The 26,847-nt window shown below is 39.2% G+C and overlaps 2 protein-coding genes across 5 annotated transcripts in view; one reads left to right on the top strand and one right to left on the bottom strand.

Moving 5' to 3' along the window:
- Window positions 1-26,847, bottom strand: part of VEPH1 (ventricular zone expressed PH domain containing 1) — a 287,956-nt gene that overhangs the window by 193,100 nt on the left and 68,009 nt on the right. The gene's annotated exons all lie outside the window — the stretch shown is intronic.
- On the top strand, window positions 6,629-12,757 carry PTX3 (pentraxin 3). Its single transcript, XM_006054085.4, has 3 exons — window positions 6,629-6,872; window positions 7,284-7,688; window positions 11,541-12,757. The coding sequence occupies exons 1-3, from the start codon at window positions 6,743-6,745 to the stop codon at window positions 12,152-12,154; spliced, it is 1,149 nt and encodes a 382-aa protein (XP_006054147.3). The 5' UTR covers window positions 6,629-6,742; the 3' UTR covers window positions 12,155-12,757.

The following is a 26,847-nucleotide window of genomic DNA, read 5'->3' as shown; positions in this document are numbered from 1 at the left end:
AAGACTTGTATAGACAACTGGGTTTAAAATGGCAGAACCTAAAGAAGAAGAAAATGACTTAAGCTATGGGACTCGTTTGCAAACAACATATGGGAAACATCTGCCTATTGCTTATGGTATGGAGTTTTTCGAAAAATCTCCTCAAGTACTTAAATGTCTCAGAATTTATTTCTAGGGATTTCTTGAACAAGAATTTTCTTGCCTCTATTTATTTTAAATGTGGCTCTCTCTATAGAAGTTATACACAGAAAGAATCAAGTAAGCAGTGATTACACATTTGTAAACCCTTATTAAATGGTGGGGACATTTGGATATGAGGATTAAGAAAAGAAGGCCAGAATTTTCTGAATATCTATGGCAAAATTTAATGAAAGGGTGATTCTGGATCAAAGTGAATGTATCAGGGTGATGGTAAATAATGAGAATTGCTTTTTCCACATATGGCTTATAGAATGGTCTCAAACAGATTTCAATCATATAACCACAGAGCCCAAAATATTGGAAATATTCAGATTTTTTTAAATGTGAAAAACATTGTTTTATTTTGTTTTCTGTTTATTTTACTAAGAACTTTTTCTTAAGATATCAGGAATTGCCAATGTTATGTCCAATCTATACAAGGTACATTACTCATAGAACTTAGCTATGTAGACATACTGATTAACTGCTGGAAAAAGTTACAGTAAATGGGACTGTCACTGGAATTGAAGACAGGATACAATATTCATTAAAGGTCCTCAGACTCCTGGAGGGGAAAACCTAGATTAGTCATTTTTAGTGGACTTGAACTTGTTCAAATAATACAAAATTAAATAAGGGTCTTTTCCAATGAGTCAACTCTTCACATGAGGTGCCCAAAGTATTGGAGTTTCAGCCTCAGCATCAGACCTTTCAATGAACACCCAGGACTGGTCTCCTTTAGGATGGACTGGTTCGATCTCCTTGCAGTCCAAGGGACTCTCAAGAGTCTTCTCCAATACCACAGTAGAGTTTGAGAATTTGAATTTGTAACAAGTTCTCAGGTGATGTTGATGGTCACTGGACCACATAATTAAGTAGTAAAGCAGTGGGTTTGTCCCTGGGAGTTAAATTTCTAGATGTTCCAAAATTTCTTCTCAAAATGGTTGTAGTAGTTTTCTATAGCTGCCATAAGAAACTGACATAAACGTGTGGCCCAAAATAATAGAAATTTATTATCTTATATTTCTGTAATACAGAAGTATAGCATGAGCCTTACTGGGTAAAAATCCAAGTCTTGGAAAGGCTGGGTTCCTTCTTGGAGGTTGTAGGAAGGAATCTGTTTCTTGGCTTTTCTGGCTTCTAGAGACCACCAGCATTCTTTGCTTTGGGGTCTCCTTCCTTCATCTTCAAAGTTAGCTACACAGCATTCTCTGACCCTGCTTCCATCACTACACCTCTTCCTCTGATTATCTCTTCTGCCTTTCTCTGACTTAAGCACCCTTGTGATAACATTAGGTCCATTTGGATAATCTAGAATTTCTCCTTATATGGTAACCTAATTTTATCTTCAGTGCAATGAAACACATTGTGTTCACAGGTTGTGGGAATTAAGATGTGAACAACTTTGGGGGGGAGGTCATTATTCTGCCTACCACCATGATTATAACAACTTACATACCTATCAACAGAAGCATGAATGTTTCTGTTGCCAACATTTAGTCTTGGCAGACACCAGTTTTCGCCAATCTGATGGGGTATAAAAATGTTACCTTATTTTTTGTTCTAATTTTCATGTCTTTACTTCTGAGGCTGAGCAACCTTTTTATGTTGCTCTTCCATGATTTAGCCTTTCATATCCTTTGCTTATTTTCAATCAAGATGTCTGTGTTTTCTCACTGATTTGTGAAAGTCACTCAGTTGTGTCCGACTCTTTGTAACCCCATGGGCTGTACAGTCTATGGAACTCTCCATGCAAGAATACTGGTGTGAGTAGCCTATCCCTTTTCCAGTGGATCTTCCCAGCCCAGGAATTGAACTGGGGTTTCCCGCATTGCAGGTGGATTCTTTACCAACTGAGCTATCAGGGAAGCACTGATTTGTAGAAGTTCCTTATTTATTCTGGACACTAATTTTTGGTCTGTCAGTTTTAAAGTTGTAATCCTAATGGAGTTGGTTTTTAAATTTATTTTATGGTTTATAAATTTTTTAATTGAGAATTCTTTCCCTATCCATGTTCATAAAAATATTCTACTATATTTTCTCCTAAAAGTATTATGATTTTGTTTTATGTCTTAATCATCTGGATTTTATTTTTGTGTATATAAGGAAGGGATCTAATTATAAATTTATATATGTGTGTGTATATAAACAATCATCTCAGATCAATTTATTCAGTGACCAACTGTTTCCCTTCTGATTTGCGATACTTCTTTCATATATAAAGTTTCCCGTGTATGTGGGTCTGGTTATTTATCATACCTTCACCAATTATGTCTGCTAAGTCACTTCAGTCGTGTCTGACTCATTTTGACCGTATAGACTGCAGCCCGCCAGGCTCCTCTGGTCCATGGGATTCTCCAGGCAAGAATACCAGAATGGATTGCCATTTCCTCCTCTAGGGAATCTTCCTGACCCAGGGATCAAACCCACGTCTCTTATGTCTCCTGCATTGGCAGGTAGATTCTTTACCACTAGAGTCACCTAGGAAGCCCTTTATACATTTTCTTAATTGCAATTTATAATAAGTCATTTTACCTCACAAGGCAAGTTCCTTTATCTTCTGCTTCCGATTCCTCTTAATTCTTCATTTTCTGCTTCAAATTCCTCTTGGCTACTTTATATAAATTTTACCATTACTTTGTCAACTTCCTTGTAAAGCTAGGTTAGGATTATTTTTCACATTGAATATATAGACTAATTTGGGATAACTGACATCTCTGTGAAACTAAGTCTTCTCATTCAAGAACATGATATATTCTTCTATGTAACTTTTTTTATATCTCTAAAGTTTTGTGATATTAGCTGTGCCTTGTCTATCTTTTATTAAATTGATTCCTAGGTATTCCATAGTTGTTGTTGCTATTGAAATGGAAATTTTTGGTTTTTTAAAGATGTTTTCTATTTATCTGCTATATTAAGAAATCAATAAATTTTTGTACACTGATCTTTCATCCAGCAAAACTTGTTTAGTTCTTTTTTTTATTAATGGAGTCTCAAGATTTTCTGTAGAAAAACAATCAAATGATAATAAGTAACAACTTTGTAATATTCCTTAAGTTTCTTTTATTGCTCTACTTTACCAGCTGGGACCTCCAACACTTTGATGAGTAGAACCAGGTCCTGACATCACTTTCTAATTCCTGTTTTTAAAGAGTATGCTTCTAAGGATTCATCATAATGTTTGTATATGTTTCTACATATTCTTGGTATTTATATTTTATCAGTTTAAGTTCCTGTCTTTTTCCTAGTTTGAACATGAATGAATGTTAAATTTTATTAATTGACTTTTCTACATCTGTCCATATGACCATATGATTTCTCTTTTAAATTGTTACTGTAGTAAATGAATGAGTATTCTAATGTTTAATCAATCTTGCACTCTTGGAATACACTCAACTTGGTATGATGTACTGAAAGCATGTATTACTGGATTTCTTTGGCTAATACTTCATTTAGAGCTTCTGCATCTATATTCTTAAATGAGACTGACTTGCAGTTTTCCTTTCTTGTATTGACCTTGTCTTTTTTTTTAGTATCATCCTTCCTAGACATATAAAAAGAATTTAGTGCACTCCTGCACACTACATTCTCAGAGGCAGTTAATATAAAATGGGAATTATGTGTTCCTTGCATGGTAGAACTTGCTTATCGAACTTTCTGGGCAATGTTCTATACATTTTATTGTATCAAATTTTAAATTATATACATTTCTATATCCTTTTGAAGTTTTTAGCATTTTAATCATCAGTTTTGACAGAAATGGACTTATCAGTTACAAGAAGTATGTGAAAATCTGCCTCTGTGACTATGGATTTACCAATTTTTCCTTATAAGTCTGTCAATATTGGCATATTTTTTTGTTTTTATTTTATTTTATTTTGAAACTTTACATAATTGTATTAGTTTTGCCAAATATCAAAATGAATCCACCACAGGTGGGAACGATGTTACTAGATAGTTCTGAGGTATCTTCCTGGCAAATTATTTATTTCATCATAATTCCATTACTCTCTTTGCCTTAAAGTCTATTTTTGACTAATATTAATACAGCGATGCTAGCTTTTCTGAATAGCCCTTGTTTGGTATATTCTCTCACCACCTTTAAATTTTTTGCTTTCAAGGTTTCTAGATTCTTGTGTTTTATGTGTGATCTTATAAGTGACGTAGAATTGGACTTAAAAAATATTCCTGACAACTTTTGTCTCTTAACTGGAATGTTTGTTTCATTAATATTTAGTGATTAGTATTTATAGTATTAGGTATATTTGGATTTATTTTTACATTACAGGTGCTTTTTGGAGAAAGAAATAGCAACCTACTCCAGTATTCCTGCCTGGAGAATCCCATGGGCAGAGAAGCCTGGTGCGCTCGTCTGTGGGGTTGCAAGAGTCTGACGTGACTTAGCAACTAAACCACTGCCGTATGTGCTTTTTATTTATCTTGCTTTGTCTATGCTTTTCTTCCCTTCTTTACTACTTCCTATTGAACAGCTAAAGTTTTTTTTTTTTTTTTTTAATTCACTCTATTCCTTCTATTTGGTCATTTTATTTCCTCTTGGTTTTGGTGGCTGTCATTTGAAAGATAAACATACTTGAACCAACAAACAAAAATTAATTTTGCTATCCTGAACAATGAAAGGACTTTAGAATTTTTTTTCTTAGATCTTTCTTGCAGTTCCTTAATATTCTCTTCAGCTTTGCCATTCCTTTAATTTCTTAAAAATTTCAATTAATTTTTTAACTCAAGGTTATATTTCTTTAAATAATAGGCCTATTCTTCTTCTTCTGACAGTGTCTTTTTCATTTTTCAGGTTTCCAGTTATTTCTTGCAGATCTTAAATCATTTTAAACACACTTATTTTCCAGTTTCTCACTGATATTTTAAATAAATGAAATTCTTGAGGGAGGGGTGTCCAATCCCTTTTGGTTTCTGCTGGTTCTCATTTATGGTAGATTGTTTCCTCCTATGTTTAAATATTTTTTATTATGACTTTATTTTTACTGTGGCAAATAGTACACATTTGCTTGTTGAACATGTATAAGGGCAGGCCCAAAGCCACAGACTCTTAGGGACCTTGTAGAGTTCAGTCAAAGAGAGACAGGCTTACTTCTCACTTCTGTGCTAGGGTAAGGACTGGAGCTATATCTATTGAAATCTAGTCGGTTAACTCCCCACCCTGACCTAAGCCTTGTGGCCCTTAACACTTGGTTAATAAAGAACTGAAACATCTCTTCCCCGTTCACCTCCCCTGATGTGTGTGTGTGTGTGTGTGTAGGGGGGCTCTAGATTCAGCTCATGGGCTCACTGCCCAGTTTTTGGTTCCCTCTCTTTGGGTAGGTGGCATTGGTGGTAAAGAACCTGCCTGCCAATGAAAGAGACATAAGAGATGTAGGTTCAATCCCTGGGTCAGGAAGATCTCCTGGAGAAGGGCATGGCAACTTACTCCAGTATTCTTGCCTGGGAAATTCCATGGACAGAGGAGACTAGCGGGGCTGCAGTCCATAAGGTCACAAAGAGTTGGACATGACTGAAGCAACTTAGCACACTTGGCCTCTGGATATTGTCCTGACTTTATGGGGAACTTATTTGTACATTTAAAGTTTTTAATTATTATTCGAATGTAAACACATTTCTAGGTTTTTTTTTCAGCAGAGTTTTCAGCTTATATAGATCTCCATATACTGGCAGAAGCAGGAATCCCTAAATTTACTTTAAAAACATGATCTTTGACTCTGAGCCTAGTGAAATAAGATACCCACATAATAGATTATGAAAAGAAACACACGTAAAAAATCAGTTTATTCCTTTCCCCCAACTCCTCCTTATTTTAGGTTTACTAGTTTTGTTGTGCTTCTCATTAAAAAGTATGTTTATAAAAGTATAGTTGTAACTCCAGAAGGATTAAAGATGGAATGACTTGGAATGGATGTGGCTTCTAGAAGCATACAAATTCTTACTGTGTTGGTTTATCTTGAAATCAGAAAGTAACTTTCACATCTTAGACCTGTAAAACTGCACAAAGAAAAAGTGAAAAAATGTTTTCTATGCGTAAAGGGTTGTGAAATAATGAGAGCGCACACAAAATGCTGGGATGATGCTCTTGCTTTCACACCTCTATGTCTGCTGAATCTATTCCCCTAAATCTCTATTCCCCTAATCCCTCTCCTCTCCCTCTCATCCTTCAGTACTACCAATTCAAGTTACAACAGCTAATCCCCAGGGGGAGACAGTCCTAGCCCTGTCTTCCCCCTTCTTTCCCCTCTGACCCTCCTCCAGTTAATCTGACTGTACTGTAAACCTTTGTGGTTTACTATTGTGCAACGTCCCCCACATCTCCGTCACCCTCCTTTCCCCCAGCCCTCCCCCCCAAATCTGGGGAACTCCCGTTAAGGCAGTGCCACTGGCATTACTCATTCATCCCCATTCAGACTTTCCCCAGCATTTATTAAGGGCTCTCAGCTCCTGCCTCTCACTCGCACTCTCCTCCGCTCCTTCTGCACTCTGAGAGCCTCTTGCCTCGTTCCCTCCCGACAGCGGTGGGAAGAACCTCGTCTCTCCAGCAATGCATATCTCTGTGATTCTGTTTTGTGCGCTCTGGTCTGCAGTGTCGGCGGAGAACTCGGATGATTATGAGCTCATGTATGTGAATTTGGACAACGAAATAGACAATGGACTCCATCCCACTGAGGACCGTAAGTTCATTTTAACTGTTTCTCTGCTAATCCTTAACTACATATCTACCTCCTTAGGTCTAAGTATTATACATATATTTTGTTGCCAATGCAATAAACAACAACAACTAAAAAAGAGTTTTGCAAAAGAGAAAAGCATGTCAGGAAAGGAGGTTTCATAAAGTTACTTCTCTCAGATACGTTATGGGTCGAATTCTATGAAATCACCGGTATTCGCCTGTTTTGAGCTCCATGAACGGCAATTTCATCGAGTTCAGCTTATAAACTTGCAAGGTTTTTGCAGGTTTCCTTAAAGGGAAGGGGGTACTGGGGACGGGCTGTCACTTGGCGACCATCGAGGGAGGTCGGCATTTTACAAAGAACACCCGAGGGAGGTTCAGGTCTGTAATGCGTGTATGTTCCCCGCTCTAGCCACGCCGTGCGACTGCAGTCGTGAGAACTCCGAGTGGGACAAGCTCTTCATCATGCTGGAGAACTCGCAGATGCGGGAGGGCATGATGCTGCAGGCCACCGACGCCATGCTCCGGGACGAGCTGCAGAAGCTGCGGGCCGAGCTGGGCCGGCTGGCGGGAAGCCTGCAGAAGCTGTGCGCGCCGGAGGCCCCCGCCGAGGCCAGGCTGACCCAGGCGCTGGACGAGCTGCTGCAGGCGAGCCGCAATGCTGGCCGCCGGTTGGCGCGCCTGGAAGAGGCTGCGGCGCTGCGACCGCAGGAGGAGGCGGGGCGGGCCCTGGGCGCGGTGCTGGAGGAGCTGCGGCGGACGAGGGCCGATCTCCGAGCTGTGCAGGGCTGGGCAGCCAGCCGCTGGCTGCCGGCAGGTAAGGACGCGGGGACTGGTGGGGATCCCTGCGCTGCTTCGTTCTCAAAGCGCGAGTTGCGGGAAACCGAGTAAGCCAACCAAGCCTCTAAGGGGAGGCTTTAGTGTGAGGAACACGCAGGCTCACACCCTTCTGTTTCAGCGTGCGCGGGTCACATAGCTCAGATACATCATAAAAGGCGGGAATATTGCTTTCAAAAGTAGTCAGTCTTCAGTTCTGAGGAACCCAGAAGATAGCTGTGTAGGTAACCATCACAGTCTTGAAAATAGACCTCAAGGGCCTCCAGATTGACACTTGATCGGAGCAGGCGTTAGAGAAACTCTATTGGCCAGTTATGAGTGACTGCTCTCAATGTCCAGCTTCCCTCCGTTAGGGATTTCCACTTCTTCTAATTTTAGCCTGCCTCTGTCTTTAAGGGAGCTCTGGTTCCCTGCGCTATTTCAGGACCCAGCCTAATTTTAAGGAACGTTTTCCAGTCCCTGGGTTGGCCCCTTCTCCCTACCAGTTCCAAACAAGAGACTCGAGGTTGAATCTGGTCTCCCAAGGCCCCCTGCCCCGAGCCCCCAGGGTCTGTGAAATGAGCTCCAGAGTGAGCTCCAAGGGTGTGAAGTTTGGAATAAACCAGCAGCTGAGGGATCCACAGTGGAACAGTCAGATGTAGGAACTAGTTGGCATCCAGGCAGTACCTCCGGGGATGTGGAGGATCAGGGTGAAACAGAAGAGAGGCAGTTCAAACCAGATGCAACCTATCAAAGTCCCATGTGATACTAGTGAACTTCCAAACATATGTGGGCCCGAAATAATACATTTTAAAGATGCCTCAAGGAAATATAGAGAAGATTTGGAGCGAATAACACTCCTTTATAAAAAGTCAGAATTTCTAAGAAATGGTGCTATAACAATCATTTGTGGGTTATATTAGAAAACCCATGTTCTAGGTAAGAAAATATACACTTTTCCCTGTTCATAAGCAACTTATGAACAGAAAACAATTACACCTTTTATGTCCAATAAAGCAACTCTTACTATATGGGGTAGGAGGCAGAATCAAGCATATGTGAGAGCATTTTTCATTTAAAATTGCAGATATTATACCAAAATACCAGTCTTTCCTAAATAATTGAGGACTGTTTATCAGTACAGAGCATGTTTTTTAAAGTAGGGCTTTAGAGGGGGGGAAATCATAAAATAATAGGGAAATCATAAAAATAAAAAAATCATAAAATATAAAATACAATAGATCCTTAGTATAAGTGACAGGACAAACTATAATTCTCTGGCAGTTTTAATGGATGAAATTTCTTGTCTTTTGCAAACCATGTAAAATCACTGTACATATCATGTACTGGGAAAACTGAAGAGTTATGCTAACTTTCACCTCCACCTCTGCATACCAGTTAGAGCAGAAGAAGGATGCATTTCTGAATTCAAAAGTGTTAATTCTTATTACATCCATTCATACATCTACCCACATGCTTTGATTTTTCCTCTCTTGGTTTCCTGCCAGCTTGGCTCCTAAGGGATTCCTAATCATTCAGTTGTCAGCCTCTTAAGAACCTGGTTTTAATTTTGTTTGGTCTTTGATAATATAATCAGAAAAAACCTATTAGTTAAAAGCCATTTCATGAGAGAGTTTCTGACATTTTAAAGACATATCAAGGGTCTCAATCACCGACCCCCAAAAGAAGCCACAGAAAAAACTTGCCAACATGCAGTTCTACTCATTGAACTTACATAACCAGTGCAGCCTAGAGGGGAAGCTGGGTCTCTGAGAGGCAATCAAGGAAGGCTTTGGAATGCAATCCTGACTGACTGGTCTTATTTAAACAGGAAATCAGTTAATTAGATTGCAGTAGGCGCTCTCTCTGAACACTGTTTTACTGAAACATTAGACAATATCTAAAATGCCCAAGCATATGGTGATCTTTTGTTCCATGATTTTTGCTGGATTTAAATAACAGCTAGAAAAGTATGCATCTACCAATCTCATTTTCAAAAAGAATCAATGCCTCATTAAAAATTGATTTTAAAAAATCTTTAGAAATTCAAATTATTCAGGGAAAAAGCTAATACCAAAGTATGGCAGGACCAATTTTGTGCTTTAGTGTGATGATTACTTTTATAGGATTTTCTGAACCTCAATATCTTCTTTGACTATTTCAAAAGGATAAGGTCCATCTGCTTAATTTTTCTGGGTTGGAGCCCACCTTTCTTCAGCCACTTGTAGACAGTTAACTTAGTTTACCACACTTCAAATGGACATTTGGTTCCTGCAAGTCTTATTTACCCCTTAGTCTTCAAATGCTCTGGGAATTTGCTTTTTAAAGCTATCTTATGGTAAATCTTCCTTAAAAGGTTGTTATAAAGTGAATACTTAGCCCTAATTTTTGTTGTTGTTTAGTCGCTAAGTCATGTCCAACTCTTTTGTGACCCCATGGATGTAGACCACCAGGCTTCTCCGTCCATGAGATTTTCCGGGCAAGAATATACTGGACTGGGTTGCCATTTCCTTCTCCAAGCCCTAACTTAGATTTTTTAAAAAATCTTTAATTGGTCTTTTATATGTATATATTTGAGTTCAGCACAAGGCAGAGCTCACTTATTAAAGCTTTTAGCATATTATTTCCCAGAGACACTTGAAAGGTCTTCACTTCAGCATCTTCAGCTCCCTTACTGGCCATGTGACCTGGAGATGGACAGAGGTGGGAGCTCCCACCCCTCAAGTTTGAAAGTCTCCTTCTAAGTGTGTATTAGTGGAAATACATCCTCCATCCGGCCCCTTGGAAGAATTCACTCTTCCTTAAAGATTTTCTGTTAGGGCTTACATAGTACTTGTAAGCATTTGGACAAAGAGAATTTTTAAGCATATCTTTGGTCTACAAAGTATTCCCTGGTGGCTCAGAGGGTAAAGTGTTTGCTTGCAATGTGGGAGACCTGGGTTCGATCCCTGGGTCGGGAAGATCTCCTGGAGAAGGAAATGACAACCCACTCCACTACTCTTGCCTGGAAAATTCCATGGACGGAGGAGCCTGGTAGGCTACAGTCCATGGGATCACAGAGAGTGGACGTGACTGACCAACTTCACTCTCTCACTCTTGGTCTTCAAAGTTCTTCTCAAATGTTACATACTTGCTGCTTACCGACTTGCAGAATTTAGAAGGAGAAGGGAAGAGCCTTTGACAGATAACTGTTAAGCCTGGAGAGATTGTGGGGCTCATCAAAAGCTATACAGCTTGCTGGTAGTAAAACAAACTGAATTCCAGTTCTTTTAGCCAAATCCAGAGGTTCTTCTACCACTAAGAGGCAGTGCAGTGTGCTGGTTAGGGTTATGGCTCCTGCAGCCAGAATTGTTGTTGTTGTTCAGCTGCTAAGTCATGTCCATCTCTTTGCGACCCCATGGACTGCAGCACACTGGACTTCCCTGTCCTTCATTATCTCCCAGAGGTTGCTCAAACTCATGTCCATTGAGTCAATGATGCCATCCAACCATCTCATCCACTGTCACTCCCTTCACCCTCTGTCCTCAACCTTTCCCAGCATCAGGGTCTTTTCCAGTGAGTCAGGGCTTAACATCAGGTGGCCAAGTACCCAAGTTCGAACCCAGTTTCACTATTTCTCTGTGTGCCTTCTTTTCCATTTAAATGCTTCCCTTAATGAGACAGTTGGATTTCCTTATTCCTGTTTTCTTTGCACTATGGAGATTACACTTGGGCCCCTCAAGTCATAACATATTGCTGCATGTAGTTTTCAGTTGTAGTCATTAAAAGGCCCATCCTAAAATACCTAACTGCCAGAATCATTTCAAAATGAATTTGTATTTTCTCTCATATTATTACTTTCTTGCCACTCTAGGTTGTGAAACAGCCATTTTATTCCCCATGCGTTCCAAGAAGATTTTTGCAAGCGTGCATCCGGCGACACCAATGAAACTCGAGACTTTCAGCGCCTGCATTTGGGTCAAAGCCACAGAAGTATTAAACAAAACAGTCCTGTTTTCTTATGGCACAAAGAGGAATCCATATGAGATCCAGCTGTACCTCAGCTATCGGTCCATAATGCTTGTGGTGGGTGGAGAGGAAAACAGACTGGTCGCTGATGCTGTGATTTCCCTAGGAACGTGGACCCATCTGTGCAGCACCTGGAATTCAAAGAAAGGGCACATGGCCTTGTGGGTAAATGGTGACTTGGTGGGCTCTGCTGTTGATATGGCCACAGGTCACGTTGTTCCTGAGGGGGGAATCCTGCAGATTGGGCAAGAAAAGAACGGCTGCTGCGTGGGTGGTGGCTTTGATGAAACATTAGCCTTCTCTGGCAGACTCACAGGCTTCAATATCTGGGATGGTGTTCTCAGTAAGGAAGAGATAAGAGAGGCCGGAGGAGCAGAGTCCTGTCACATCCGGGGCAATGTGGTTGGGTGGGGAGTCACAGAGATTCAGCCCCATGGAGGAGCACAGTATGTTTCTTAAGGGCTGTGAAACTCTACTTGAAGCCAAAGAAATAAACTTGCATCTTAAACATACGCCAGTTGGGAAGGTCTAAAAACCTGAATGCATATTAAGAACACTTGAGATTAATGAAGGAGAGAGTTGAGATCAATCTTTATTTATCTTGGCAAAATACTGAGTAAACAGTTGAAAGGGAGACTGGAGAAGGCTTTTGGGGATATTGTTACTAGATTTTATGCCATGGTGCTTTCAGATTAATGCTATGTCTTTGTCAGATAAACTCTCCAATAATTAAAAAGGACTGTATGAATGAACAGAAGGACAGTTGTTTTACTTTTCTTTGGTTAATTTCATTTTGGCCAGAGATGAATTTTACATTGGAAGAATAATAAAATTTGTTGTCCATTGTTCATTGGTATAGGCCTTATTATGAAAAAATGATGATAAAACATATTTATACTACAATGTGACTTAACAAATACAAATGTAGTTTATGTGTTATAATCAAATGTCATTTTTCTGAGGAGATAGTTATATAAGTTATATTGTAAAATGGTTTTGTATTAATTTTATTAAGACTATTTTTGTAAAGCTCTACTGTAAATAAAATATTTTATAAAACTAGTCCATGTCATCTAAGTATATATTTAAAATGTCTGGAAGCAAATCCACACTTCTCATTTTTTTATCTAAAGCAAACACTAGTTTTCAGATGCTAACCTACTATGTAAATAGTAATGGTTAGTATTGTTAGAGGTGCTTCCCCGGCGGCTCAGTGGTAAAGAATATGCTTGCAGTGCAGGAGACTTGGGTTTGATTCCTGGGTTGGAAGATCCCCTGGGGAAGGAAATGGCAGCCCACTCCAATACTCTTGCCTGGGAAATCCCATAGACTGAGGAGCCTGGCGGGCTACAGTTCATGGGGTCACAAAAGAGTTGGACACAACTTAGTGACTAAACAACAACAATATTGTTAGAAACAAACTATAGAATTGTTTTAAGCATTGGCTTTCTATAAGTCATAAGCAAAACAGATGATCTTAGCTAAGTCAATTCATCTCTCTGGGTTTTAGTTTTCTCAACTGAGAAATCAAGGAATTGAAGAAATGATCCCTTCCAACTTGATAATGCTGTGAACATACACAACTTTCTGTCCCATGTATACATGGAAAGAAAGTATGAATTATCAAAGTTCTCAGATTCACATGATGCCTGCAAGAGATGACTGAGGATTCTTATTGTGGTTGTTATTTAGTCACTAAGCTTGACTGACTCTTTTGTGACCCCAGTGACTGTAGCCCACCAGGCTCCTCTGTCCATGAGATTTCCCAGGCAAGAATACTGGAGTAGACTGCTACTTCCTTCTCCAAGGGATCTTCCCCACTCAGGGACTGAACCCGAGTTTCCTGCATTGGCAGGTGGATTCTTTACCACTGAGCCACCTGGGATGCACAGGACTATTATAAGGGAGATCTAAAAATGTGGAAAAGAAACAATGACTTCTGCCCTTAACACATATCCCATTCTCTTACTTATGCATAAAGGAGGGGACAGTCAAGGCCGTCATCCTGTAGCTGGGGATGTAACTCCCTACCACACTAATGTTCTCCTCCTGTGGAGGCCATGCAAGGGCTGATAGTGCAACATCTCAAAGCCACTTCTGAATATCAGTAGGAAACGTAGTAGAACCATGGTGATGATGTGTCTGCCTAAAGATAGGGCCTGAACAGCCACAAGTCATCTCCTGTTCATGAGGTTTGGATAAGAGAACCAATAGTAATTAGCAAACCACATTTTGTAATGAACTAGCCTGGTCCTTGGGCTTCTCTGGGGGCTCAGTGGTAAGGAATCTGCCTGTCAATGCAGAAGACGATCCCCTGCAGAATGGCAACCCACTCCAGTATTCATGCCTGGGAAATCCCATGGACAGAACAGTGTGGTGGGCTATATAGTCTATGGGGTCGCAAAAGAGTTGGACATGACTTAGAAAGTAAACAACAGCCTAGACCTTAGGTTACTTAACTCTGGAGTTTCTCAGTAAAAGGAGGGGGTTGAACATGTAGTATCTTTCAGCAGTGAAATTCTATAAATCTAGGAATCTTTGAAGATATTCAAGGTATTTGCATAGCTTCACCCTTCTTGTGAGACTCTCAAAACCAGGCTGAAATGTTTCAAAGAAAATCATTCCCAAGTTTGTGGTCACAAGTCAGTCTTAGACCCTTGGAGATTACATATTTCAAGATTTCAGGCTCAATGTCATATGGAAGTCCCTGATTAGCCACTGTCTATATGATTCCAAATGCTAGAGGAGGAAATACTTGACCAAGCCTTCAGCAGAGAGTTAAGCATGCTTTCAATTCCTTTCCATATTGGAAAGAGACCCTAAATTATGCCGGCCAAGAGGTATGCAAACTCATATGCTGATAAAGTTAAAAGTAAGGGAACTTTTAAATTTTTAACAGGAATAACATGTTGAAGGCAGAGAAGAAACAAACTGGAAAAAAAGCAACCACTGGGTTACAAAAGTAGAAATTTCATCTACACTCAATCTGAATAAGTATTTTAAAGACTTCCAATTGTTCCCTCTATCTATTTTCCCTCTTTTACCTAAGAAACAGAATTCTGATTTTGTAATGGTATGTATGGCCACTTGGAGTAAAGTTTCTATTTTCCAGTATCAAGTGCAAAACTAGATGTGGTCAAATGACTAAATTCTGGCTGATGGTGAAATACTGAATGTGATTCCCTATCTCTTCCTCTATCAAAGGGAATTGATTGATTGGAATATGGTAGAAATGGCTAGAATTTCAGTAAACATCTTAGATTTAGCACAACAATATAGAATAAGCTTAGGTCTTTAATATTATGATCCTGTCTTGACAGCCCTAGGCTGCCTGTCCCTGTACTTCTTTTACAAAAAAAAAAAAAAAATACACATATACTTTTATCTTCTTCAGTCCACTATTGGTTGACCACTTAATCTAATCCTGATCCAGTGGAGCAATTTTTCTTTTTAATAAAGAAGACCAAGCACTTTATTCCTTCAAAATACTGATAGACTACCTGTACAAAATACATTTTACAAATTTCAGGAAGCTGGCTAACTTTTTCTTTACACTAATAGTATTTAATGAATTTTAGAATACACAGTGTCAAGAAAAGGAGGAAGTAAGAAATGCATGAAACTGAGATAAAATATCTAAAAAGAAATATCAGCATGCTGGCTTAGTCTAGCACATTGGCAAAGAGTCACTCACCAGGATGGTTACTGAGGGCATCTTATTATAGCACAGTAAAAGAATCATGCACGTCATTCAAAGAAAAATATGTGTATAATTAATACATAATATATTAAAAGAGCCGGACATGACTGAGCGACTGAACTGAACTGAACATTACACTTACAAAATATAAAACATTGTGTATGTATGCTAGAGTGACCAACTGTCCTGGTTTGCCTAGGAGCAACCCAGTTTTAGTACTGAGAGTCCCAGGAAATCTTTCAGTTCCAGGCAAACTGTCACAGTTTGCTATTCTGCCACTCTAGTACATATATATGTACAGCAGTAGAGCAACATTTTTGCAAAGATGGTAACTTACAAGATAGAGTTGATATATTTTCCTTGTCTGTTGCAATATGAGTCGGCTTAAACATTTTTTTTAACTGGAGGATAATTGCTTTACAATGTTGCATTGGTTTCTGCTGTACAACAATAAGAATCAGGTATAAGTGTATATATACCTCTTCCCTCCCATCCCAGCCCCCATCCTGTCCCTCTAGGTCATCACAGAGCAGCAGACTGGGCTCCCTGTGTTGTCCAGCAGCCTCCCATTAGCTGTTTATTTTACACACAGTAGTGTATGAACATCAGTGCTACTCTCTAGGTTTGTCCCACCCTCTCCTTCCCCTCTGTGACCACAAGACGGTCCTCCACATCTGCATCTCTATTCCTGCTCTGCAAATAAGATGATCCATGCCATTCTTTTAGATTTCATATATATATATATATATATATACACACACACATACATTAATAGGAGAAGGCACCCCACTCCAGTACTATTGCCTGGAAAATCCCATGGATGGAGGAGCCTGGAAGGCTGCAGTCCATGGGGTTGTTGAGGGTTGGACACGACTGAGTGACTTCACTTTCACTTTTCACTTTCATGCATTGGAGAAGGAAATGGCAACCCACTCCAGTGTTCTTGCCTGGAGAGTTCCAGGGACGGGGGACCCTGGTGGGCTGCCATCTATGGGGTCGCACAGAGTCTGGACACAACTGAAGTGACTTAGTAGTAGTAGTATATGCATTAATATACTATTTTTGTTTTTCTCTGACTTACTTCACTTTGTATAACATGCCCTAGGTTCATCCACCTCATTTGAACTGACTCAAATTCATTCCTTTTTATGGCTTGGTAACATTTTATACAACATATACTGCATATATTGTGTATTGTGGACAATTTGTACCACAACTTCTTTATCCATTCATCTCTCAGTGGACATCTAGGTTGCTTCCAAGTCCTGGTTATTGTAAATTGTGCTGCAATGAGCATTAGGGTACATGTGTCTTTTTGAATTACGGTTTTCTCAGGTAGATGCCCAGTAGTGGAACTGCCTGGTCATATGATAGTTTTATTCATAGTTTTTAAAGGAATCTTCATACTGTTCTCCATAGTGACTGTATCAGTTTATATTCCCACCAACAGTACAAGAGGGTTCCCTTTTCTCCATATCCTCTTTAGCATTTATCGTTTGTAGATTTTTTGATGATGGCCATTCTGACCGGTGTGTGGTGATACCTCATTGTGGTTTTGATTTGCATTTCTCTAATAAGTAGTGATGGTGAGCATCTTTTCATGTGTTTGTTGGCCATCTGTATGTCTTCTCTGAAGCAATGTCTGTTCAGGTCCTCTGCCCATTTTTTGACTGGCTTGTTTTCTGATATTGAGTTGCATGAGCTGCTTGTATATTTTGGAGATTACTCCTTTGTCAGTTGCTTCATTTGAAATTATTTTCTTCCATTCTGAGGGTTGTCTTTTTACCTTGTTTACAGTTTCCTTTGATATGCATGAGTTGGCTTTTAATCAAGTATTAATTCCTTAAAATATATCCAGAACAGTTGACTATTAAGTATACATTACAGAATCTTAGAGCTAGGTATTTATTATACTCAATTAACTTCACCTAAATAAACAGATTATCAAACAAAGAAGAAATTATAATTGATTTTTATTTCATCTCTTGTTAAATTTTATATTAGAGAGCTCTTTGAGAAGCTAACTAAGGCCAAATGTTTCTAGAGCTGTATTGTAGCCATAAGAAATAGCACTCAAAAAGTTAAAAATCTTGGTCAAAGTAATTGTGTGTGTTCACTTATATATTCCTTGATTCAGTGAACTTGAAAACTCAGATTGATGATCCTTGTATTCTGTTTTATAAATCCAGAGTACAGAAGAAAGCTTCCTGGGCTTGGGGTCAAGAACACAGCATTCAGATCCTAGCATTATTATTCACTAACTAGATGACTTAGGCCTGCCAATTGATCTTTATGAGTCTCAAGTCAGCCAAGAAATTGGGGATAACAGCACTTGCCTAACTTGCTGAAGGGGTATAATAAAAATAAAATAATGAGAGATAATGTATCTAAAAATGTTTTATAAACCCTGAAATAATTTTTGGAATGAAATAGTTACCATAAAAATGTTTTTCCGAGTTGTTCCCAGTGGATTTAACAGAAAATAAGTGAACAAAAATACAAGCAAACAAATACAAAGATTCCTTTCCACTGTGGGTAAGTTACTCTCAGAGCTTGGCCCATGGATGTTCATAACTGTGTAGGCTTTATTCTACTTTACAGCAACATCTGCTGGTGAAGTCAGGAAGGTGCAAACTCTGACAAGCATCAGGTCCAAGACCTGGTTAACAATTCAGAAAACATTCTTTTCTGATTCAAGATGTTTCTCTACTTCTTGATCTTCATTTGTACTGATGTTTATAGCATAAAATTAGTATTTCTTTATATGTATTAATGTTCAGGTTGAATATTCTTAATGAGAATTACTTTAGTAGCCTGTTTTCTACAATATTTGATTAATACAGTTTTTTCCTCAACAAGCTGTAATGCAGTGAACTTAAAACCTTTTCCTTGAAAAATAACTATCATGAATTTTTAATGGCTAAGTGTCTCCCCAGAGATTACAGAACTCCACAAATGATTATGGATTTGCCTTTAATTTTTTAATATGGGCCTGGTATATGACAGACAGTGATGACAATAACAATGATGATGATTATGATGATAGGAATAAAAAGAAGAATCTTGGTAACCACTGATGAACTGTGTGCCAGGCACTGGGCAAAGCATAATGGCTCTATCTATGTAAGGCTCATACCCACCCTATCTGGTACATATTATTACTGCTACAGTAAATGGGAGGTCAATTTTCTATCTCCATTTTTCTGAGACAGCTTACCAATCAGTGGTTTGAATCTGGTCTCACATTGAGAAAGAAATAAGGTGAATTTATCATAATTAACTGGACAGTCTTTTCCAAGCTATTGCCAAGAAGTTGGAAAGGAATTTGGACTCTTGCTGAGACAAGAGTATATTTCTTTCCAAAGATTTTCGACTTAAGTTTCAAATCATTTGAGGTCATCTTGTGATTAGTGCCAGAGGACTATGTAAAACACATATGGACAGAGAGCCATATTTCCTTATTCCAACCTCTGATTCAGAAATGCAGAGGTAAGGATGCCACTGCCCACTTTTAGTTTTGATAGTAGTGGTATGCATTGCCTTACAGAGTTCCAAATCAAAATTTGGGAAGGGTTTCCCTCTAGGCTCTCAAATAATCTGTTACAGTTGAGATACCCTTATTTCAGGGATCACCAATTATATTGTCAGCTTCCTAGGTGAAAGATATGCTAATTCATGCTGCACTAAGCATTCATTGTGCTTTTATATTCCAATACTGGACAGGTTTAACAAAGCATCTTCACATGGCAAAGAACAAGTTTTAAGAATTATTCATGACTTCTGAAAAACAAATCTTCCACTCTGAAAAGGTTCTAATGTTATAAAATATTAAATTACCTTATATGATTTAAGCAGAAAACATGTTTTTAATAATCACCCAAGGGATATCCTTATCTTATTATTAATTCAATGGGGGAAGCATTCAACATTTCCCCATTAAGTATGATTTCGGTTGTAGGTTTTTGTAGCTATCCTTTATTAGATTAAGGATATTTCCTTCTATTGCTAGTTTGCTGAAAGGTATTTTTTTTTTAATCATAAACAGACTTGGAATTTTACAAAAGGAGAGTGTGTGTATATGTGTGTGTGTTAAGTCACTTCAGTCATCTCTGACTCTTTGTGACCCTATGGACTATAGCCCATCAGGTTCCTCTGACCATGGGATTCTCCAGTCAAGAATATTGGAGTGGGTTGTCATGCTCTCCTCCAGGGGATCTTTCCAATCCAGGAATGGAACCCGAGTCCCTTCTGTCTCCTGCATTGGCAGGTGGGTTCTTCACCTTAGCACCACCTGGGAAGCCTATATATATATATATATATATATATATATTTCTTAACTATAACCTTTATTATATATAATAATAATTATATCCATATTATATCCTCTTAATCAGTGTCAGAAAGCTCTCCAAAATGCTTAGGTTGCATTCTTCCTGGGATAACTTAATTTTTATAAAGTGAAGATCACAATAGTTCCTCCCTCATAAGCTGTTAGGAGAATTATGTTAAAAGACTAATACCATGTACAGAACTATAGATGGAGGTTCGTGACATTGTACAGGAGGCAGGGATCAAGACCATTCCCAAGAAAAAGAAGTGCAAAAAGGCAAAACAGTTGTCTGAGGAGGCCTTACAAATAGCTGTGAAAAGAAGAGAAGCAAAAAGCAAAGGAGAAAAGGAAAGATATACCCATTTGAATGCAGAGTTCCAAAGAATAGCAAGGAGAGATAAGAAAGCCTTCCTCAGTGATCAATGCAAAGAAACAGAGGAAAACAATTGAATGGGAAAGGCTAGAGACCTCTTCAAGAGAATTAGAGCTACCAAGGGAACACTTCATGCAAAGATGGGCACAATAAAGGAGAGAAATGGTATGGACCTAACAGAAGCAGAAGATATTAAGAAGAGGTGGCAAGTTTACACAGAAGAACTGTACAAAAAAGATCTTCACAACCCAGATAATCACGATGGTGTGATCACTCACCTAGAGCCAGACATCCTGGAATGTGAAGTCAAGTGGGCCTTAGAAAGCACCACTACGAACAAAGCTAGTGGAGGTGATGGAATTCCAGTTGAGCTATTTCAAATTCTAAAAGATGATGCTGTGAAAGTGCTGCACTCAACATGCCAGCAAATTTGGAAAACTCAGCAGTGGTCACAGGACTGGAAAAGGTCAGTTTTCATTCCAATCCCAAAGAAAGGCAATACCAAAGAATGCACAAACTACCGCATAATTGCACTCATCTCACACACTAGCAAAGTAATGTTCAAAATTCTCCAAGCCAGGCTTCAACAATATGTAAACCATGAAATTCCATATGTTCAAGCTGGATTTAGAAAAGGCAGAGAAACCAGAGACCAAATTGCCAACATCCGTTGGATCATGAAAAAGCAAGAGAGTTCCAGAAAAACATCTACTTCTGCTTTATTGACTATTCTACAGCCTTTGCCTGTATGGATCACAACAAACTGTGGAAAATTCAAGAGATGGGAATACCAGACCACCTGATCTGCCTCCTGAGAAATCTGTATGCAGGTCAAGAAGCAACAGTTAGAACTGGACATGGAACAATGGACAACAGACTGGTTTCAAATCGGGAAAGGAGTACATCAAGGCTGTATATTGTCACCCTGCTTATTTAACTTATATGCAGAGTACATCATGAGAAATGCTGGACTAGATGAAGCACAAGCTGCAACCAAGATTGCTGGGAAAAATATCAATAACCTCAGATACACAGATGACATCACTCTTATGGCAGAAAGCAAAGAAGAACTGAAGAGCCTCTTGATGAAAGAAAAAGAAGAGAGTGAAAAAGATGGCTTAAAACTCAACATTCAGAGAACTAAGATCACGGCATCCGGTCCTATCACTCCATGGCAAATAAGTAGGGAAACAGTGGAAACAATGACAGACTTTATTTTTTTTTTATTTAAAAATCACTGCAGATGGTGACTGCAGCCACGAAATTAAAAGACGCTTACTCCTTGGAAGTAATGCTATGACCAATCTAGACAGCATATTAAAAACCAGAGACATTACTTTGCCAACAAAGGTCCATCTAGTCAAGGCTATGGTTTTTCCAGTAGTCATGTATGGATGTGAGAGGAAATAAGGAAATAAGTCCTGAATATTCATTGGAAGGACTGATGCTGAAGCTGAAGCTCCAATTCTTTGGCCACCTGATGCAAAGAACTGACTCATTTGAAAGACCCTGATGCTGGGAAAGATTGAAGGCAGGAGGAGAAGGGGGCGAAAGAAGATGAGACAGTTGGATGGCATCACCGACTCAATGGACATGAGTTTGAGTAAACTCCGGGAGTTGGTGGTGGACAGGGAGGGCTGATGTGCTGCAGTCCACGGGGTTGCAGAGTCGGACACGACTGAGTGACTGAACTGAACCGAACCACGTACAGAGCAAGAACTCAACGAATGTTAAGAATTCTTTATGCATTGCTGGAACTATTTTCCTAAAATTTTTATTTATGATATGTGCATCTATGTTCATAATTAAGATGAGTCTATATTTTTCTTTCCTATATTGTCTTTTGGTATTTATATCACTGCTAAACCTGCCTTATTTCCTTGTGGCTTGTAAATAATCTACTTGCAATACGGGAGACCTGGGTATGATCTCTGGGTTGGGAAAATCCCCTGAAGAAGGGAAAGGCTACCCACTCCAGTATCCTGGCCTGGAGAATTCCATAGACTGTACAGTCCATTGGGTCGAAAAAAGTCGAACCCAACTGAGCGACTTTCACTTTCATGCCTGCCTTATAAAATTAGTTGGAGCATGTACTTCTTTTTCAATTATATGAAAAAATTTAGATAAGACTGTAATCACTCCTTTCAAATTTGTTCTAATTTGCATATAGTACTAAATGTAGTAGCCTTCTTCTTCTTCTTTTTTTTTTGATGGGCTGACTTAAAAATGCTGATAGAATGATTTGATACAGGGACATTCAGGTTTTCTATCTCCTTAGCTCTCAAGCACAAATAAAGACAACATTCTGGTCATGCTTTTAATCCTGTCTCCAAGAAGGACTTTTACAATTTCTTTTTCACTGGGAGAATTCAAAGAACACAAAACAGACAAACAGATCTAAGAAATCTAAATAAAGGAATTTGTAGTTATATTTAATGTAAAAGTAAACAGTATAACTTATATACAATCATTAATAATGGGAAATAGCAAAAAACTAGCTTGGAACTAGCCTTCAGGGATAAATATTTAAGCCCATCTGACAGTCTCTTATGATTGATTTGGGCTTCCCTTGTGGCTCAGATGGTAAAGAATTGCCTGCAAAGCAGGAGACCCTGGTTCGATCCCTGGGTTGGAAAGATGCCCTGGAGAAGGGAATGCCTACCCACTCCAGTATTCTTGCCTGGAGAATTCCATGGACAGAGGAGCCTGGTGGGCTACAGTCCATGGGGTCACAAAGAGTTTGACACAACTAGGCAACTAACAGTCATGTCCAACTCTTTGAGACCTCATGGACCTCCAGGCTCTTCTGTCCATGGAATTCTCCAGGCAAGAATACTGGCTGCATTGGATGTACCTTTTCAATAGTGTTTTAAAAAGAAGGTAGAATGGTTCTGTTCATAAAATTTACAGACAGCAAGAACTTTGGAAGAATTGCAGATATATTGAAATGGAAGGATCATTATCAGTTAGATCTTGGCATGCCAAAGCAATGAACTGAATCTCTTAAAATGTATAAAGGAATAAAAATAAACATTTATATAAGGCTTGCTGCTGCTAAGTCACTTCAGTTGTGTCTGATGCTTTGTGATACTATGGACTGTAGCCCACCAGGCTCCTCTGTCATGGGATTCTCTAGGCAAGAATATTGGAGTGGGTTGCCATGCCCCTCTCCAGGGATCCTCCCAATCCAGGAATATAAGGTTTCAGTTAAGTTTAGTTCAGTCGCTTGCCCAGCATTAATTTACAACACTGTTAGCAACAGGTATGGACTTGGGGGTTATCTACTCCCCATCCATGTGGTTCTGCTGCAGTTTATTATGAACTCCTGCTCTGAGGGTGGCTCATGACCCAAGTCCGGCCAGTTGAAGTATGATATGCCCCTGCAACAAAGATGGATTGGTTCAGAAACGGGCATGTGGCCCATGTCAGGTCAAACAGAGATATGGAATTTTTTTTCTTAACTGGTATTCATGATAATGTGAGTGGAAGATAGAGAGGTCCATTACATGAAACATGAAAGTGAAACCAATCCACAGGAAGCAGAACTGAGTAATGACTTTGGGAATCACATTTGAGTCCTGAATCAAGCCATATGGGAAGTCTGATATACTGATGCATTTTTTTAGTCATGCATGCCAAAAAGGGATTCCTCCTCCTCCTTCTCTTCCTCTTTTTCATCATCAAACTATTTATACTTGGGCTTCTGTTACTTAAAATATAACTAATTGGTAAGTGGGATAATAATAGGACTTTGGTTAAAGAATTCTTGTGGGAATTAAATGATTTAATTGGTATAAAATGCTTAGTTCAGCATTTGGCATAAAGGGAGCATGAAATAAATTCTAGCCACTGTAGTTATTACTGCTATTACAATTATTATTGTTATCACTGAATGGATGACAATTGGTAGGAATTCAGGCACTTCCTGGGTAACTGAATTTTATAATTCCAGTCTTATGAAAACTCAGATCAAATCAAACAACTAACACTTTAGCATTTTCTGCATAAGTATAAAAATGGGAGAATAAGGATTAGGATAATATAAATCAAGGAGGAAGATCTAAAGGGGAGAAAACTAAGAAATGCCAATGTTTAGCAGGGTATACATACACAGATTTGCAAAGCAGGAAACTTACTATTCAGAGACACCAAGATCCCTTCTGTTTTGCAACTCAAAGTCTGATAGGCTTGTGTGAGTGACTGCAGTATCTTACAGACACATCAGTCCTAAAAAACTAACCCTGAAATATTCAGTCCCAACCTTTCATAGGTTAAATTATCATTTATTTTATGATGGTTTGCATAGTGCCGGATCAAATCAACTAAATCATTTATTTCAAATACTTGCAGTGAACTCAGAAAGTGTATTTTGTGTTTCAAAAGATTTCTTTGTCATTGAAAGTGCATTTCAAAAAAGTTAAAAAAAAAACAAATACATGAGCTAAGTTCTTGGCTGCTACGAGAGACAATTTAATGTTTTTCCCTCATAAATCAGTTACTTGCAAGTCTAACTACCATGATTTTAAAATGTGTGGCATGTGTAAGTGTTTGTAATTCCTATAAAATCTGTACCAAATATGTAGCCAAGGTGATTAAAAAAGCATAATTGCCTTCCTGAACTTCTAGCAAATTTAAGATCATGTATAAAGAGAAATTAGCAATTCATTCTTGTAGCTGAAGAAAATGAGAAGTGAATAATATGTACTAGTGATATCAATAAGTCTTCAGAAGGGAGTACAGGTAGAGTGATAAATTTCCACTGTCATGGCTGGGGTTTAGACAGACGCATCTGGCAGACCACTAGGCTGGCTGGTCAGATGTCTGGGGCTAGGGGTGGATACTAAGAATTCTTCTTGGGAATGTCTGGTATATTAGTCCATGGTGGGCCATAGGTATTTTGAGAACTGGAGGATTAATGTGTTACTAGCCTGACTGTACAAAAAAGATCTTTGTGACCCAGATAAGCACAATGGTGTGATCAATCACCTAGAGCCAGACATCCTGGAATGTGAAGTCAAGTGGGCCTTAGAAAGCATCACTACGAACAAAGCTAGTGGAGGTGATGGAATTCCAGTTGAGCTATTTCAAATCTTGAAAGATGATGCTGTGAAACTGCTGCACTCAACATGCCAGCAAATTTTAAAACTCAGCAGTGGCCACAGGACTGGAAAAGGTCAGTTTTCATTCCAATCCCAAAGAAAGGCAATGCCAGAGAATGCTCAAACTACCACACAATTGCACTCATCTCACACGCTAGTAAAGTGATGCTCAAAATTCTCCAAGCCAGGCTTCAGCAATATGTGAACCGTGAACTTCCAGATGTTCAAGCTGGTTTTAGAAAAGGTAGAGGAACCAGAGATCAAATTGCTAACATCTGCTGGATCATGGAAAAAGCAAGAGAGTTCCAGAAAAACATCTATTTCTGCTTTATTTACTATGCCAAAGCCTTTGACTGTGTGGATCACAATCAACTGTGGAAAATTCTGAAAGAGATGGGAATACCAGACCACCTGACCTGCCTCTTGAGAAACCTATATGCAGGTCAGGAAGCAACAGTTGGAACTGGACATGGAACAACAGACTGGTTCCAAATAGGAAAAGGAGTACGTCAAGGCTGTATATTGTCACCCTGCTTATTTAGCTTATATGCAGAGTACATCATGAGAAATGCTGGGCTGGAAGAAGCACAAGCTGGAATCAAGATTGCCAGGAGAAATCTCAATAAACTCAGATATGCAGATGACACCACCCTTATGGCAGAAAGTGAAGAGGAACTAAAAAGCCTCTTGATGAAAGTGAAAGTGGAGAGTGAAAAAGTTGGCTTAAAGCTCAACATTCAGACAACTAAGATCATGGCATCTGGTCCCATCACTTCATGGGAAATAGATGGGGAAACAGTATCAGACTTTATTTTTGGGAGCTCCCAAATCACTGCAGATGGTGACTGCAGCCATGAAATTAAAAGACGCTTACTCCTTGGAAGGAAAGGTATGACCAACCTAGATAGCCTATTGAAAAGCAGAGACATTACTTGGCCAACAAAGGTCCGACTAGTCAAGGCTATGGTTTTTCCAGTGGTCATATATGGATATGAGAGTTGGACTGTGAAGAAAGCTAAGCACCGAAGAATTGATGCTTTTGAACTGTGGTGTTAGAGAAGACTTGAGAATCCCTTGGACTGCAAGGAGATCCAACCAGTCTATTCTAAAGGACACCAGTCCTGGGTGTTCATTGGAAGGACTGATGCTGAGGCTGAAACTTCAATACTTTGGCCACCTCATGTGAAGAGTTGACTCACTGAAAAAGACTCTGATGCCTGAAGGCATTGGGGGCAGGAGGAGAAGGGGATGAGAGAGGATATGATGGCTGGATGGCTTCACCAACTCAATGGACATGAGTTGGGTAAAGTCCGAGAGTTGGTGATGAATAGAGAGGCATGGTGTGCTGTGATTCATGGGGTCGCAAAGAGTCGGACACGACTGAGCGACTGAACTGAACTGAGCCTGACTCTTGGGCGAATAGTTGAGCCTAGGGGAGAGAGAAAGAATTTTAGATAAAATGGAACAACATATTTTACTGAAAACTCAGTATCATACTTTGACGCTGGGAGCCAAGCAACCTGTCTCTGGCTCTCTACCAAAATGTAACACCAAGGAGAAAGACAGGTGTTCTTCCCATCCTGTATCCTGGCCCATGCTACTACAGTGGACTGAGGACTAGTGGCTTCTGAAATTTCAGGGGTAGTAGCA

Source organism: Bubalus bubalis, chromosome 1, assembly GCF_019923935.1.
Source record: "Bubalus bubalis isolate 160015118507 breed Murrah chromosome 1, NDDB_SH_1, whole genome shotgun sequence".
In the NCBI taxonomy this organism is placed as follows: domain Eukaryota; kingdom Metazoa; phylum Chordata; class Mammalia; order Artiodactyla; family Bovidae; genus Bubalus; species Bubalus bubalis.
Note: the sequence above shows the minus strand (reverse complement) of the source record. Positions and strands in the feature narration are given on the sequence as shown.